Below are 17874 nucleotides of genomic sequence, written 5' to 3' on the forward strand. Positions count from 1 at the left end.
CTCATCTCAGGAGATCTTCCCTCCACAGCTTTGCACCTTGTAGTCTCCAAACTCTGAACAGCCTACTTCTAGTTACTTACCAAAATCCAGAGACGTCCATCCTTTGACCAATCCTTTGTGCCTGTTTATGCGCCACAAACTATTTCCTTCTATCTTGACTTTCTTTTCTCCCTTTTGTCCGGTCTCTTCCCACCAATATTTGTGATTCCTCTGACACACTGTAATTTTAACTACTTTCAATTTCCCTGCCCGAACCGCCACCTTTTTTACTGTCGACTTTCAATCCCTCCATCTTTGACCAGGAAGGTCTATGGGATATCTGCTTATTCCTTAAATGGAGGTCAGAGCAATCCCCAACCGCCACTATCATCCTCCTCTCCTTGAAAAATTTCTTCTTTTACTACTTCCACTAAATAAAATGTTTATATAGGTACCTGCATAAGTCCTAGTTATGCCTTTTTGTGAGATATCATAGAATTTACAGTGCAGAAGCTATGGGTACCTGCATAGATCCCAGTTATGCCTTTTGGTGAGGTATCATAGAATTTACAATGTAGAAGGCGGCCATTCGGCCCATTGAGTCTGCACTGGCTCTTGGAAAGAGCACCCTACTTAAGCCCAACTAACCTTCACATTGCTGGACTGTGGGAAGAAACTGGAGCACCCAGAGGAAACCCACGCAGACACTGAGAAAATGCAGACTGCCAAGGGACACCCAAGCTGGGAATCAAGCCTGGGACCCTGGAGTTGTAAAGCAACTGTGCTAACTATGCTGCCAAGTGAAGCAGTGATTTACTTGTATCTATTTCAATTTCTGTATTTGCTGCTTACAATACGGTCGTCTCTACATTAGGGAGACCAAACTCTGATTGGGTGACCACTTTGCGTCTGCTCAGTCTGAAAACATGACCCTGCCCTTCTGGCTGCTCCCCCTTTTAATTTGTCACCTTGCTCTCATGTTTGCGTTTCATTCTGCTGTAATCTTAAGTGAAACCCAACATAAGCTTGAGGACTAGCACCTCATCATCCATTAAGGCACTTTACAGCCTCCTGTATTTAACATTGAGTTTGTGATGACTGAACGATTTTAGGAATATTGGATTCTAATTATTATGAATAAAGATTCACAAAATTCTGGGTGCTTTTAGAAACCCAAGGTGAAGTTGACCAAGAGGAATGTGATTTTCAGTCCTGAGTTAATGCGCTGTGGTTTGACTGGATTCAGTCCCTGGGGACTTAATGTGCTTTCAGTCTCTGGGAAGTTGACTTGTTTTTCAGCTTGGAAGATAATGTCATTGCTGGGTGGAGTTGAGAGATTTGGGGGGAGATTTTTGAGAACTTTTGAAGAGGCTACCACCGTAAAGGCAGTTTTCTATCCCAGGAGGACAGTTTAAAAAAAGAATAATATTTTAAAGCAGAGCAGTCTTGACTGAAAAAGAGGAAGAGGCTAAAACAACCCAGTTAAAGCAATTATTTGAAGATATTCAGCCAGAGTCTGCAGGGTTCTATTCTGCAAAGCAAGTATTACTTTATGCAATGCTGGTTTTAAACTGGATTGAGAGCTGTATGTTTCTTCGTGTTGGCTGTTTTTTTTGGGGTGTGAAGTTAGAGTTTAATATTGTATTCATAATTTTATTTTTTAAAAACCAAAGCCCTATGTTTTTTTTTGTTCCTGCAATCTCTCCTGGAGCAAATCATTCTTTCCAATCTTACAAAATAAACTAAAATATTGGGGTTTCGGTCCAGATTCTAGTCACTGTTGGGGTCTGGTTTGGGGTCATAATGTTCAACAACTTCGCACCATGAAGGAACGCACATCCACTTTAAATTATTTTTGCCAAGTGCCAGTCTGTATCGCGTGTTTTGCTTTCAGACAGAGCTGTCCTACCATTAACGCTTCTGGATCAAAGTTTTGTTTCTTTACTACAATCATTACCACTCCCTTTGCCTTTTTTGTTTTGCGACATCTGCCTGTGAACCTCTGACCTTTCTTTTTCCTACTTGACCCACCTCTTTTTTTCAATATCATAAAACCCATCACATTTCTACCTCTTCAGATCCAAAGAGTCATATTGGACTCTACGTTACCTATGTCTATCTCTCCACAGACGCTGCCGGACCTGCACATTTCTGTTTTTATTATGGGTTGTTCTGGGGGATGCAGGAAGGAAGAGTGCACGCCAAGGAACGGTTCAGCTTTACAGCAGTAACTTCCAACGGGGTCTCGCGTATTCCACCTTCCTTCCAAATTTAATTGTTGAAATTGAGATTTCTTTACAATTTGACTCCTTGTAGTTGAAATGGAACTCAAATATGTATCTAAAAGAGTGCATGTGCAGCATTATTGACTGGTTTATTTTTGCTGTAATTGGATTGTTCAAATTGAGAGTTACGCATTAGAAGTTAAACCCTGAATGTTCATATACCACATTCTATTTCTGGCTTTGAATACAGGCTCATGAGTTTGATTTTCATGTGATTACAATTCAGAGGCCTGTGTTAAGCGGCAGGGCTCTATCCGCCAAATTAATGTGGCCTGAATATTTTGGGTGGAATGCTGTCATTGTGCGTTAGCAAGAGGATATTTCTAATGGAACATGTTCAAGCTTTTGTCATAACCCCACGCATTGCTATAACTGAGTGGGCCTATATTTCTGCTGATTTTCCTTTGAATTTTCCACTGAAAGAGTGGTGTGGGAAAGAGGGGTTCCTTTTCATGGGACACTGGCATCAGTTTTGGGACAGGGGGGACCTATACCGTTGGGATGGTCTCCACCTGAACCGAGCTGGGACCAGTGTTCTGGCGAAAAGAGTAAATAGGGTGGTCAATAGGACTTTAAACTAGAGATTGGGGGGAAAGGGAAAGTCAGGGAACCAAGAGGTGAAGAAATCAGTGGGAAGCGTAGCTGCTTAGGATTACAAAAAATCACGAAAAGACAGAGCTCAGGAGAGGTTACGATAGTCCCCATCTCACAAAATATGACAGTGTATGGAAAGGCTCAGTAAACCAAGGTCCACCACACTAAGAAAACAAAAAGGGACAGTCACTAGGGAATTAAAGGTGCTATATTTAAATGCCCGCAGTGTACGGAACAAGGTAGATGAGCTTGTGGCCCAGATTGTGACTGGCAGGTATGATGTGGTAGGCATCACAGAGACGTGGTTGCAGGGGGTTCAGGACTGGCAGTTAAACATCCAGGGATTTACAACCTATCGAAAAGACAGAGAGGTGGGTAGAGGGGGTGGGATTGCCTTGTTAATTAGAAATGAAATTAAATCAATAGCGCTAAACGACATCGGGTCAGACGATGTGGAGTCTGTGTGGGTAGAGTTGAGGAACCACAAAGGCAAAAAAACCATAATGGGAGTTATGTACAGGCCTCCTGACAGTGGTCAGGACCAGGGGCACAAAATGCACCACGAAATAGAAAGGGCATGTCAGAAAGGCAAGGTCACAGTGATCATGGGGGACTTCAATATGCAGGTGGACTGGGTAAATAATGTTGCCAGTGGACCCAAAGAAAGGGAATTCATTGAATGTTTACAGGATGGCTTTTTGGAACAGCTTGTGATGGAGCCCACGAGGGAACAGGCTATTCTGGACTTAGTGTTATGTAATGAGCCAGAATTGATAAAAGATCTTAAAGTAAGGGAACACTTAGGAAGCAGTGATCATAATATGGTAGAATTCAGTCTGCAATTTGAAAGAAGGAAGGTAGAATCAGATGTAAAGGTTTTACAGTTAAATAAAGGTAATTACAGGCGCATGAGGGAGGAACTGACGAAAATCGACTGGAAGCAGAGCCTAGTGGGAAAGACAGTAGAACAGCAATGGCAGGAGTTTCTGGGAGTAATTGAGGACACAGTGCAGAGGTTCATCCCAAAGAAAAGAAAGGTTATCAGAGGGAGGATTAGGCAGCCATGGCTGACAAAGGAAGTCAGGGAATGCATCAAGGCAAAAGAGAGAGCCTATAATGTGGCAGAGTAGTGGGAAGTCAGAAGATTGGGAAGGCTACAAAAACAAACAGAGGATAACAAAGAGAGAAATAAGGAAGGAGAGGATCAAATATGAAGGTAGGCTAGCCAGTAACATTAGGAATGATAGTAACAGTTTCTTTAAATACATTAAAAACAAACGGGAGGCAAAAGTAGACATTGGGCCGCTCCAAAATGACGCTGGTAATCTAGTGATGGGAGACAAGGAAATAGCTGAGGAACTTAATAAGTACTTTGCGTCAGTCTTCACAGTAGAAGACATGAGTAATATCCCAACAATTCAGGAAAGTCGGGGGGCAGAGTTGAATATGGTTGCCATCACAAAGGAGAAGGTGCTAGAGAAACTAAAAGGTCTGAAAATTGATAAATCTCCGGGCCCAGATGGGCTACATCCTAGAGTTCTAAAGGAGATAGCTGAAGAAATAGTGGAGGCGTTAGTTATGATCTTTCAAAAGTCACTGGAATCAGGGAAAGTCCCAGAGGATTGGAAAATCGCTGTTGTAACCCCCCTGTTCAAGAAGGGAACAAGAAAAAAGATGGAAAATTATAGGCCAATTAGCCTAACCTCGGTTGTTGGCAAAATTCTAGAATCCATCGTTAAGGATGAGATTTCTAAATTCTTGGAAGTGCAGGGTCGGATTAGGACAAGTCAGCATGGATTTAGTAAGGGGAGGTCGTGCCTGACAAACCTGTTAGAGTTCTTTTGAAGAGATAACAAATAGGTTAGACCAAGGAGAGCCAATGGATGTTATCTATCTTGACTTCCAAAAGGCCTTTGACAAGGTGCCTCACGGAAGACTGCTGAGTAAAATAAGGGCCCATGGTATTCGAGGCAAGGTACTAACATGGATTGACGATTGGCTGTCAGACAGAAGGCAGAGAGTTGGGATAAAAGGTTCTTTTTCGGAATGGCAACCGGTGACAAGTGGTGTCCCGCAGGATTCAGTGTTGGGGCCATAGCTGTTCTCTTTATATATTAACGATCTAGATGACGGGACTGGGGGCATTCTGGCCAAGTTTGCCGATGATACAAAGATAGGTGGAGGGGCAGGTAGTATTGAGGAGGTGGGGAGGCTGCAGAAAGATTTAGACAGTTTAGGAGAATGGTCCAAGAAGTGGCTGATGAAATTCAACGTGGGCAAGTGCGAGGTCTTGCACTTTGGAAAAAAGAATAGAGGCATGGACTATTTTCTAAACGGTGACAAAATTCATAATGCTAAAGTGCAAAGGGACTTGGGAGTCCTAGTCCAGGATTCTCTAACGGTAAACTTGCAGGTTGAGTCCGTAATTAAGAAAGCAAATGTAATGTTGTCATTTATCTCAAGAGGCTTGGAATATAAAAGCAGGGATGTACTTCTGAGGCTTTATAAAGCACTAGTTAGGCCCCATTTAGAATACTGAGCAATTTTGGGCCCCACACCTCAGGAAGGACATACTGGCACTGGAGCGGGTCCAGCGGAGATTCACACGGATGATCCCAGGAATGGTAGGCCTAACATACGATGAACGTCTGAGGATCGTGGGATTATATTCATTGGAGTTTAGGAGGTTGAGGGGAGATCTAATAGAAACTTACAAGATAATGAATGGCTTGGATAGGATGGACGTAGGGAAGTTGTTTCCATTAGCAGGGGAGACTAGGACGTGGGGGCACAGCCTTAGAATAAAAGGGAGTCACTTTAGAACAGAGATGAGGAGAAATTTCTTCAGCCAAAGAGTGGTAGGTCTGTGGAATTCATTGCCACAGAGGGCGGTGGAGGCCGGGACATTGAGTGTCTTTAAGACAGAAATTGATAAATTCTTGATTTCTCGAGGAATTAAGGGCTATGGGGAGAGAGCGGGTAAATGGAGTTGAAATCAACCATGATTGAATGGTGGAGTGGACTCGATGGGCCGAATGGCCTTACTTCCGCTCCTATGTCTTATGGTCTTATGAATAAAATACCCTAATATCTCAGATTGTGAAAGAGGACAGAAAATTGAAACTTGTGTGGCAGTACCTCTCACTGAGTTTTTATACTGGAATTGTTTTGGTAGCAAAGGAAACAATATCCCTTGTCTGTATTACTACATAGAGAGGAGATAAAAGGTCACTTTCTTTACAATTATGGGTAAGCTTCTCCTCTAGTTAGCATGAAATTAGCTCCTTTGTCCTGTCACATAGATCATGTTTGATGATTGCACGTTTGACCCAATACACTTTTGCGGCTAGTGATATATGGATAAGTAGTTTCCTCCTAATAACTTGTTATCCAAAATTTATAATTATCCCTTTAACCTGAGGACACCAATAACAATGGCAGTCTAAATCATCTGAGACCAGGACCAGTAAGTCAAATTTGAATCCTCTTAAAATTAAAGGACGATGATTATTTTAAAAAACAGATGTAAAGTTATTGATAACTGCCAAAAAAATTAATTCCTGGGTTAAAGTCAGATTATTGCTATTGATTTATTTTGCATATAACATGTGGATTGAGTTGATCTTGGGACCCTGATTACATGCAGAAAGTTAATATGGGTGGTGTATTTATATTCCAAGTTTAATTTTTACCTGGCTGTTTGAAATTCTATTGTATATATGTTGTGCAGTGAATCCCTACCATGTTTCCAGCATAATTTAATTCCAGTAGCATTAATTCCATCAGTATGTCTTTTACAAGTTGCCATCCTTTTTAAAGCTGGTGTTTCCTTAAGATGAATTTTGCAAACCATGTTTTTCAAAGCATCTGTGAAATATGGGTTTTCTGTAAATCCAGCTTCAAGGCATAGTGTAAATGACTACAGCATATCCTGTTTGATATCCGTTATCTGTTCAGCCTGTGTGGTAAGAATATAGTTCTGTAGCACAGATGATCAACTATCTCTTTCTAGTTTATAATACATAAATATTTGGGGAGGGAGGAAATGAACAGACGATTTAAGAACAATTACCCTTGTGAAAACATGACTGAACTGGAGATGGTGTAGAGTGAATGAGGTTAAATGCTGCAAGGTCTAGTTGTTGCAAATTGAAAGGTATGGTGGCATGTTTGTTTACATTGGATTCAGTCCCCAGAGAAGTTAATCCGAATTGGTTGGGGTGGTGGGGTTTGTTTAAAACTGCATTACAGTTGTATTTTTCTGGAATTTCATTCTAGGTTGCACAGTTACTGGTAGTGTTTCGTATGTGGAACCCTAATCATGAAGGGTGATTCACATATAGATAATCTAGGTGTAGTGTTTTAGTGATTATGCTATTTTCTTCGTGAAAAGTAACGTCCAGTCTTGATGTCTATGAATATTCTCTGTACTGGGTTATTTTGTTATTTGTAGCAGAGGATGCGAGAATAGTGGTATTCAAAAGCCATCACCATGTACAAAAGAAATGAGTTAACTAATTGAATCAACTTGAATGGAATTGGGAGGCACAGAACGGCAATTTATTTCTTATGGTCTTTGTTACCTGTTTTATTGACTGGCTCCAATTCTTAATATGTACGTAGGCTCCTTTTCCCACTTATCTAACTTGCACTCCTCATCGCTGCCCCATCATGTTTTTCTTGCACGCTCATGCTTCTCAAATTTGATCTAGAACTACATCTTTCTCACTTTGGGCTTGCATGCACCTATTGAGCTGAACAAAAATGTTTTAATGTTTTTCTTTTGGCAATTTATGCATCTCCTAGGAAAAGTGATATATTGGGTATATAGTTGGATTGGCCAGATGCTGTCAATCGAATACTTCCAGAATTAACTCAAACATATCCATGGTGACATATACCTGGCTTCTTTAGTGATCTTCCTCTGAACAGTTGTTTTCCCCACCACGTTAGCTGGATAAATGTCATCACAGATTGTACGACTGAGAAGGAAGCCATTCAGCCCATCAGGTCTGCACTGGCTCTCCATGACTCCGCTGTGTTCTCGCCTTGTTTTCACTGCTGAGTTCTCAGAAAGCTGTAAAACCTGTACACCTAGAGTTAAACAAGAAAAATCCATGTCTACATTACCTTTTTCTAAAAATGAATTCATGGGATGTGGGCACCACTAGTTAAACCAGCATTTATTGCTCTTGAGAAGGTGGTAGTGAGCTGCCTTCTTACAATGTTGCAGTCCATGTGGTGTAAGTACACCTACACTGCTGTTTGGAAGAGTTCCAGGATTTTGAGCCAACGGCGGTGAAGGAATGGCACTATCGCAGTTTGGTTTGAAAGGTGTTGTCAGAGGAGCTTCGGTGAGTTGCTGCCGTGCATCTGATACACACTACTGCATCAGTGATGGACGGATGCAAGCAAGAATCTGGTTTCTAATTATGAATAGGCTATCATGGTCTAGAATTTGTTGAGCCAGCTATCATGGTCTAGAATTTGTTGAGCCAGCCTGCTGGACATGTGCTGGAATAGGTAGGCCCATGGCACTTCCACTATTGAATAAGCGGGCAGTAGATGCTACTGTATGTTGCTGACGGCTGCCCTTTGTAGGTCCTGGGAGTGAAGGAAGCAAATGAAAGGAAATTGGATAAGTAGTGAAGGAGGAAGCAATGAAGAGGAGTGGGGCTAACTTGATTATTCTTTGAAGAAGTTGGACTCGATGGGCCGAATGGCCTTTGCTGTACTGCTTTATTATTCTGAGGGGGATGTTTGAATTGGGGTGTGCCAATGGTTTTAGGCACTGGGCTGCAGGAGGAGTACGGTTCACTTTTTTGGTACTGGCCCCAAGCAGTCCCTTTAATTTTGTGCATCTGTCATTTGCTTGATTCATTTTGCCTTTACTGCGAGGATGGTCCAGGGCAATCACTGTTGTAATGTGGATAAATGCAGTAATCAGTTTGCACAGCAAGATCCATAGTAGCAATAAGATCAATATTGGAATTGGTTAAGGAACGAATGTTAACTAAAACACTGGAGATATGTTACCTTTTAAAGCAGAGGATGTTGTGCATTTTTGTTTCTCAAAATGTAAAGATCTTTGGTCTTTCTGGAAGCTACTCAATCATTTGAATTTTTTTTTTTTTTTTTTTTGTTTTCTATTTAGCTGAAACCACCAGAATTAAATTTCCAGATTTGTTGGGAGATATTTTCAGTGCTAACTTTTTATATTCTCCCATTACAGCAGATATAATTTCAACTGTTGAATTCAACTACTCTGGAGACCTTCTAGCGACAGGGGACAAAGGTGGCAGAGTTGTTATATTTCAACGGGAGCAAGAGGTGAGTATTGAATTTGTATTTGTTGGCACCGAAGTCAGATTTTAGTAATTAACGTAATAGATCCATGTGGGTTGGTAAAGTAACTGGCAGTTTAATTTTGAGGTAAAGTGACCTCAATTCCTGCTAAATTTATTGTCATTAATTGAATAGTGTGTATCATATAAAAATAATGGAAAGGTCATCCTTTATTGCCCAGGCCCACTTATTAGGTGTGATCTTTTGTGCTTAGATAAACTTCTTCCATATTGAATTGTTTACACTGCCATCATCACAGTTTACGCGGTTCATGATCTACTGCACATATTAAGCCAGAAGGCTATTGTTACTGCTGATATCCACTACTGTTTCTGGTGCGAAGGTGTCGCTTTTTCCTTCATTTATTTATTCAATTTCCTTTTTGATCATCATTTCCTTGGGAACTACTACATTTGACATATAATGTGTGTTTTGAAAACAAAAGGCTAAGGATTGACCTTGCTCTCTTTTCCAAGATAAATGCAAGCTGTCAATAGTCGGATTGCTTTACAAAAAGGAATGTTTTCACAAAGAGACTTTTGGAGGTCAAAGAAAAGGAGCGACTTGTATTGATATGTTGTACTGACTACGGAAATTAACTTTTTATTCTCTGATTTTGTTTTGAAATATTTGTGTTGTAATGTTTTGACTTAAAGAGGAGGATCTAGGTGGCATTAAGTATCTTGAGCACACCGAGAGACATCTGGTACACTGCATATTGGATAGTGACGAGACAGGCGTTTGTAATGTTGCATTCGTAAATAAATTTAATAGGAAGGAAAAACATTTCCTGGGTGGCTGCCTGGCAATTGCATTCCCCTCACTTTCTGCATTCTGAAGGGACCTTTTCCCTCACCCATTCTTCAACATCCCCACACCTTCCTGTGGCACCTCGATGCAAGTGCAGTTTTAAGTTTGACCTCTCCACTTTCCAGCACCCCAAACATTCCCCGCAGAGGAAGGAAAAATTTGCTTTTACTTTCAATTTAGTATGCTATATTTGAGACAGTTTCCCTGCATTCGGTCAGTACGGTGACCTGAGAATCTGATCACTTGCCATTTAAACTCTCCCGCCAATCTCTCTGTCCTCCATCTTCTATGGTGTTCCAGTGAAGTTCAACACAAGCTCAAGGAACAGTACCTCATCTTTTGATTATGCACCGCTTTACTTCAGAATCAATGAGTTCAACTATTTCAGGTCATAACCACTGCCGTAATTTTTCCAGGCAGCAGCTGTTAATGATTCTGCTACTGCCGCTAATAGCGCCTCTAATCCCATCTTGTTTTTCTTGTCCCACGGCCATCCCCTTTTGCCTTGCATCATAATCCTTTGTCATTTAATCTTTCTTGTGACCCTAACACAGACCTTCTATTTTGTTCTTTCCTCCCCTCCTTTCCCTGTCTATATGCACATGATTCAAACCTGTTACATCACTGACATTCTTCAGTTTTGAAGATGGTAATCAACCTGAAATATTAACTTTATTTCTATCCACATAAATGCTGATGGACCAGCTGAATGTTTACAGAATCTGCAGTTTTGTTTTCATTTTCCTGAACCTGTTTCCCTAGTTTTGAACATTTGGTTGTTGTAAAGAATTTGCCTGGGTCAATTTTGTCTGCTCCTTTTCATTACCTTGAAAATCTGTCAAAAGAAAGTTCGCTTTCTTGATTCTTTATCAAGGTAAATTCCTAATGCCCCTCTTTAGTTAAAAGCAAATTGCTGAGGTTGCTGGAATCTAAAACCAAGAGAAAATGCTGGATACTCTCAGCAGTCAGGCAGCATTGCCAAAGCTCAATGTTGACAAAGGGTCATCTGGACTTGAAATATTAGCTTTTTTCTCTCCCTCCAAATGCTGCTAGACCTGCTGAGATTTTCCCGCATTTTCTCCTTGGTTAACACGCTTTAGGGTCTGGTTTAGCACAGTGGGCTAAATAGCTGGCTTGTAAAGCAGAACAATGCCAGCAGCGCGGGTTCAATTCCCGGACCGGCCTCCCCAAACAGGCGCCGGAATGTGACAACTAGGGGCTTTTCACAGTAACTTCATTGAAGCCTACTTGTGACAATAAACAATTATTATTATTAGCTGTTTATGTATTTTCCCCAGAATTGTAATGTTCTTCCTATGAAGAGGTGAACTGAAGTAGCAACTCCAGGTGGATCTGATTGCCTCTAGATCTGTAATCTCTGCCCCTCGATTTATGAAGACTCCTTTACCGGTTCCTGCAATCAAGCAATGTTTAATCTCAATAATCCTTCATCAGGGTGATGCATAATTTGCCATGGCACTCCCTTTTTTCAAGTCTTCATGAGTTCATACATGTTAGGTGCGATCTACTAGCCACGGCGCAACATGGACAGTAAATGACGGGAGACCCCACTCCTGGGATTTACCCGCCTCGCAAGATCGAATGCGATTTCCAGACATCACAATGTGAAGCCTGCCCATTGTGGACGGGGTCACTTTTGGTAAATCTGCATATTAGAGTGTGACAGCTTAATCTCTAATATGCAGTTCCCCAAGGTAACCAAGGCATTGGGATCTATCCCCTTCGCCTTGGAGACCTCAAGCGAGCACAGTTCAGTGCTGTTCTCCACAAGTGGGGACCAGATGAAATGACACTTGTAGGGGTCTCCCAAGGGATCAGAGGCCTCCCATGTGCATTCTCTTTGGGCAGGGTGGCACCCTGGCAGTGCCACCTGGATACCAGCCTGGCACTGCCAATGTGCCCAGGTGGCACTGGCAGGGGCACTGCCAACCTGACATTCTTTTGCGCAATGGTGTTCCGGCCCAGGGGTACCCTGTACACTGGAAGTGGGGTGGGTGAGAGGGCCAATTTATAGGTGAGTTGGGGGGTTCGGGGATTGAGAGATTGGGATGTTATTTTAAAATGGAGTAAACAAAACTCAAAACTGACTGCTCAAAGCCTCAATGACAATTGAAAGCTGCATTAGATTGGAGGAGACACAAGGCCAATAATAATTATAAGAAAGAGCTATAAGTGAAAGGTAGCAATTGGGCTTGAATTGGAGCTGAAAAACGGAACAGAGCAAGATTTTGATTGCTTTACTGATGGTTCATGATGGGCCAGTTAAAAGGTCACGGGTGTTCGTGCACCTCAGGAGCTTGAAAGCGGGGTTGTCTTTCTGCAGGAGACACACCTCCATGTGAAGGACCTGGGTAGGTTTGATTTGAAATAGAGGGGTGTGGTGATTTTAATGAGCAAAAAAATGGGATTTGAGAGTGCGAAGGAGGTGAGGGATCCGGGTGGGAGAGTGATTGTGAGTGGTATTGGAAGGGGCACCGGTAGTGTTGGTAAATGGCTATACCCCAAATTGTGGGTTTTATGAGGCAGTTGCTGTCAGCAATCCAAGATTTGGCCACGCATCAGTTGATCAAGGGGGGAGATTTTAACTGTGTCCTGAAGCCATGGGTGGATCGATCAAGCCCAGGTCGATGGGTAGGGTACAAAATGGCGAGGGAGCTGGGGGGGGTTTATGGAGAGGATGGGTATGGTGGACCCATTTTCAGAACCCGGGGAAGGGAGTATTCCTTCTTTTCACGTCCATAAGGTGTATTCGAGGATTGACTACTTTGTAGTGACTCGGGAGATTTTGGTTGGGGTGGAGGGGGCAGAGTGTGCGGGGATAGTTATCTCGGACCATGCAGCCCATTGGCTGGAGTTTCAGCAGAGACCGGCGTGGAGGTTTGACTCGGGGTTGTTGGCGGATGGAGGTTTTTGTGATAAGGTGCGGTTGGCGATTTGGGGATTATGTGGAGTTTTTTTTATTTTATTTAGAATATCCAATTCATATTTTCCAATTAAGGGGCAATTTAAAGTGGCCAATCCACCTAACCTGCACATCTTTGGGTTGTGGGGGTGAAACCCACGCAGACACGGGGAGAATGTGCAAACTCCTCACAGACAGTGACCCAGGGCCGGGATTCGAACCCGGGTCCTCAGCGCCGTAGGCAGCAATGCTAACCACTGTGCCACCGTGCCGCCCGGGATTATGTGGAGTTGAATCAGAATGGGAGGTGTTGGCAGACATTTTTTGGGAAGCACTGAAGGCAGTGGTCCGGGGAGAAATCATTTTGTTCACGGTGGTTCGTGTGGATAAGGAAAGGAGGACGGAACATGATTATCTAGAGAGCGAGATAGTGGAGGTGGACAGAGAACATTCGAGGGTGCCCACCGTGGAGGGATTGGCGAGGAGGAAAATGTTGCCGGGGCAGCTTGACAGACTGGCAACTGGGAGGGTGGTAGAGCAACTGCGTAGGGCAAGAGCAGTGCAATATGAGTATGGGGAGAAGGCGCGAGCCGCATGCTGCGGAAGCAGGCTGTGTCCAGGGAAATATTGAACATATGGACTGGGGCTGAGGATGTGGTGTCGGAGCCAGGGGAGATAAATGAAGCATTTAGAGAGTATTACCAGGGACTTTGAGGCGAATCCGGGCGGAGAGCAGGGGGTCATGGGGCGGTTTCTGGACGAGCTGGAATTTCCCCAGGTGGAGGAAGCAAAGAGTCAGGCATTGGAGGAGCCCCTGAGGCTGAGGGAGTTTCTGGATAGTATCAGGGATATGAAGTCTGGCAAGGTCCCTGGGATGGATGGGTCGCCGGCAGAATTTTATAAGGAATTTGAGGCCGACCTGGCAGCGCATCTGTTGCAGGTGTTAACGAAACACTGGAGAAGGGGTGTTGCCGGAGACGATGATGCAGGCAGTAATTGCACTAATCCCAAAAAAAGGGAAGGATCCGGTGGAATGTGGGTTGTATAGACCCATATCACTATTGAACACTGATGTGAAAGCATTGGCTAAGTTGTTGGCAGGAGGATGGAGGACTGTGTCCCAAGGGTGGTTGCATAAGATCAAACGGGCTTCGTGAAGGGCAGGCAGCTCACGAGTAATATAAGACGGTTGTTCAATGTGGTGATGAATCCGTCGGGGGCTCTGGTACTCTGGGCTGATGGTGGTGTCCATGGACACAGAGAAGGCATTTGATTGGGTGGAGTGGCGGTGCTTATTCCAAGTTTTGAGAAGGGTTGGGCCGAGATTTGTGGCATGGGTGTGGTTGCTGTATGTGATGCCAAGAGTGAGGGTGAGGACGAATGATAGGAGCTCACGAAGCTTTGACTTGCACAGGAGTGCCTGCTGTTGCTGCTGCTGTTTGCGCTGGCCCTAGAGCCATTGGCGATGGCTCTCTGGGTCAGCAAAGTGGCGGGATAATGAGGGGACAGAGGGAGCATCGGGTGTCGCTCTATGCTGATGACCTCTTGCTGTATGTTTCAGATCCGTTAGAGAGTATGGGAAGGATTATGGGCCTGTTGGGGAGGTTTGGTGGGTTCTCTGGGTACAAGCTGAATGGAGGGAAAAGCGAGGTATTCCTGGTGAATGAGCTGGCACAGCGGTCTAATTTAGGGGGGGTGATGCCATTTAAGGTAGCGAGGGATAGATTTAGGTATTTGGTGATTCAGATAGCGAGGGAATGGACAGGGCTCCATAAGTGGAACTCAACGAAGCTGGTGGAGGAAGCCAGGGAGGATCTTCGAGGTGGGATACATTGCACTTAACGTTGGCGGAAAGGGTCCAAGTGGTGAAAATGAATATTCTGCCGAGGTTCTTGTTTATCTTTCAGGCTCTCCCGATCTTTATACCAAAGGCCTTTTTTTGGAAAGTGGACACTATCATCTCGGACTTTGTATGGGTGGGAGTGTGGTGGACCCTGACCCTTTGGAGGCGATATTTTGGATTTCAGAGAAGTCGGAACTCATGGGAGAGGAGGAAGGCCGATGTTGTAGCCTTCGCCTCTCTGATTGCATGGCGGGGAATTTTGCTGGAGTGGCGGTCGGCAGCGTCACCGGGGGTAGTGGCATGGTTGGGTGACCTGTACGACTTCCTACAGTTGGTGAAGATAAAGTATGAGTTATGGGGCTCAGCAGGGAAGTTTGAGAAAAGGTGGGGGGTGTTTGTTACTGTGTTTGAGGAGCTATTCGTCGCGGGGGGTGGGAGGGGTGATGGGGAGAGGGGGGTGAAAAATTTGAAATATCTGTACAGATTGTATACTTGATTGTTGGGAAGTATGTTTCCCAGGGTGTTTACTTGCTGTAACCTGCTTTGATACATGTTTGTAATAAAATGGTTTTTTTTTAAATAGAAAGGTTTTAAAAAAACTGGAGCAATTTTTATCAGAATCAAATTTTATATTGTAAACTAGAAAATATGTTAATTTTCATAAGAGCTAATTTAATTTTATGCTTCAATCTGACTTCCTGTTTGTTTTTGCAGAGTAAAAACAGACCACATCACAGAGGCGAATACAATGTTTACAGTACCTTTCAGAGTCATGAACCAGAGTTTGATTATTTGAAAAGTCTAGAAATTGAAGAAAAAATTAATAAAATTAGATGGTTACCCCAACAGAATGCTGCACACTTCTTATTGTCTACAAATGGTGAGGTTCAGATTTTCATAATCTCCATGTAATTGTTTGTATTGAGATTAAAGAATGCAGTATAAAACAAAATTTGATGTGCAAATTTGATACTCCACATGTGAGGACTGCCTAGGAATTAGTCCCGTAGATCTTTGTAAATTAATTATGTCAATTTCGAGTGCCATCAGACGTGATGTATTAAAAGTATCTGCTTGATCATTAAGCACCACTCATGGCATGGTGTGTCTAATGAGCTTCTGTTGCTATACTAAGCTGAATGCACTATGAAGTCTTGGATTCAGTTCTGCACTTGTGACCAGTTAACTGAGCTAAGGCACCAATAGGGGTGTTATGGCTGTCCTCTGGAACCCTCGGTTAAAGATAATAGAACTCTGCAAGATTTTCTGTTTACAATCCAGTATTCTTATGAGGGGGGTGTGTAAGTGGCAACAGTTTGATCAAACTTCTTTGATGCTTTATATATTTGAACATCCCACCAGCAATCATTGTCTAATCACATGAAGAACAGCCCACTCGGACAAAACCATGGTGGATTATTGATGCCTCCGATCAAACTCCAGTAGTATTCAATGTTTTCAGAGATGTGGGGAGAATATTGGGGGGTGACAGGAACAAACATAATGTGTTTTGATGTCTAATTGAATGTAAGACGTTAGTCATTCCTGAAAGATAGTATGCATACTATCTTGAAAGTTTGCCAGAAATCCCCTCCCCTTCGCATAGTGTCTTGGAATCATTTCTGTCCATCTGAGAGGACAGCTTTTAATGTAGATACATTTTCTATGTTTAAATCAATTCACTAGTGAATGCTGATACCTTGCCTTGTTTTCAATCATTTTGTTTGTCTAATGAAATTTCATTTGCGTTTCTGCTGGAATTGGGAGCTCTGCACCCTATTTCATAATGTGTCATTTGTTAATTTCAAGAAAAAAATCATGTATAATTTTAAGATGTTGACCATACTTTTCAACTTCCTTTTAATGCGGAGACTATCTTAATATTTCAAGGCTTATGGTCTTTGATGTGGTGAAAACTATACATGTCAAGGTGAAGCATGTTGATGCTGGGGAACAGAACATCAAGCTCTGCCACCATAAGATGCTGGAGCTCAAACTCTTTTTGCACTCATCGGGTGCTTTATGGCACATTTGCTTTGCTAGCTATCCTGGGGCTTCTTTGTGCGTGCTTATCAATTGGTTCAAGACTGTTTTATGCTATATGCCCAATCCTATTTTCAACCAGTTGATATTGTCCAAATTACTTTCACATTGGAATAATAGAGCCAGCAAAGGAGGCTTAATCATTTCCAAAGAAAAAATATTGAATTCTAAAGTATTATTGCTTTTGCTTTTTAGTGTCTTGTTTAATATTCTCTGTAATCTCTACAGTCTCTGAGTCATCTCACAAAAGAAATCCTAAAACTACTCCATTATAGATTCTCCTGGGATGAAACATTTTAAATATAAATTGTGCTTTACCTTGCGATTTACAGATAAAACAATTAAATTGTGGAAGATCAGTGAAAGAGACAAACGAGCAGAAGGATATAATTTGAAAGAAGAGGATGGAAGATTCAGGGACCCTGTCAGAATAACCACACTACGGGTATGTGAGAAGATACTATTGTGATTTATTTGGAATGTGGTCATCTATTTGTTTGGGTTTCTCTATTTATGATGTGTGCTTGCTTATTGACTATTCAGTGCTCCAAAGGGAAAAGTTACAATTTGTAAGACCCTTTATAAAAAATATTTATTCTGGCCCTAATCTTATATCTCTTTTTTTCTTGTTGGAGACTATGCGTAAACCCTACCCCACTACCCAAGTTCTGCTTCAGGACCCTGCTGACGTCGCAGTGCAGTGACACCATGGGATATACCTGGGAAGTTTGGCCTTCCAAGCAATTCCTTGGGACCCTGCTGACGTCGCAGTGCAGTGACACCATGGGATATACCTGGGAAGTTTGGCCTTCCAAGCAATTCCTTGGGACCCTCCAAGGTGTCCAACTCTTAAGTTAGAATCACTTTGGACATTTCTAACTTTGTTACCTGGATAGTTAGCAATGAAATATTGAAAAATCCCTGCCTATTACAACTGAGCTCAGCAATGTTCCCCCACCCCAATGTGCGCACAAACTTGACATTCTCCCGACCCAACCTGACTAACCTTTGGCCGCCTATCCACTTGATAAACTTGCCTCGCCCAATATTCG

The 17874-nt window shown here is 42.7% G+C and overlaps 1 protein-coding gene across 3 annotated transcripts in view; it reads left to right on the plus strand.

The window, feature by feature from the left end:
* The window catches only part of ppp2r2d (protein phosphatase 2, regulatory subunit B, delta), a 79693-nt gene that overhangs the window by 45885 nt on the left and 15934 nt on the right, over positions 1-17874 (plus strand). For all 3 annotated transcript variants that reach the window (XM_038821439.1, XM_038821441.1, XM_038821440.1), the window contains 3 exons: positions 9091-9188; positions 15494-15659; positions 17155-17267. In XM_038821439.1, coding sequence (XP_038677367.1) covers positions 9091-9188; positions 15494-15659; positions 17155-17267 — 377 coding nt within the window. The remainder of the gene's footprint in view (positions 1-9090; positions 9189-15493; positions 15660-17154; positions 17268-17874) is intronic.

The sequence above is a fragment of the Scyliorhinus canicula genome, chromosome 16, assembly GCF_902713615.1.
Source record: "Scyliorhinus canicula chromosome 16, sScyCan1.1, whole genome shotgun sequence".
Lineage (NCBI taxonomy): Eukaryota > Metazoa > Chordata > Chondrichthyes > Carcharhiniformes > Scyliorhinidae > Scyliorhinus > Scyliorhinus canicula.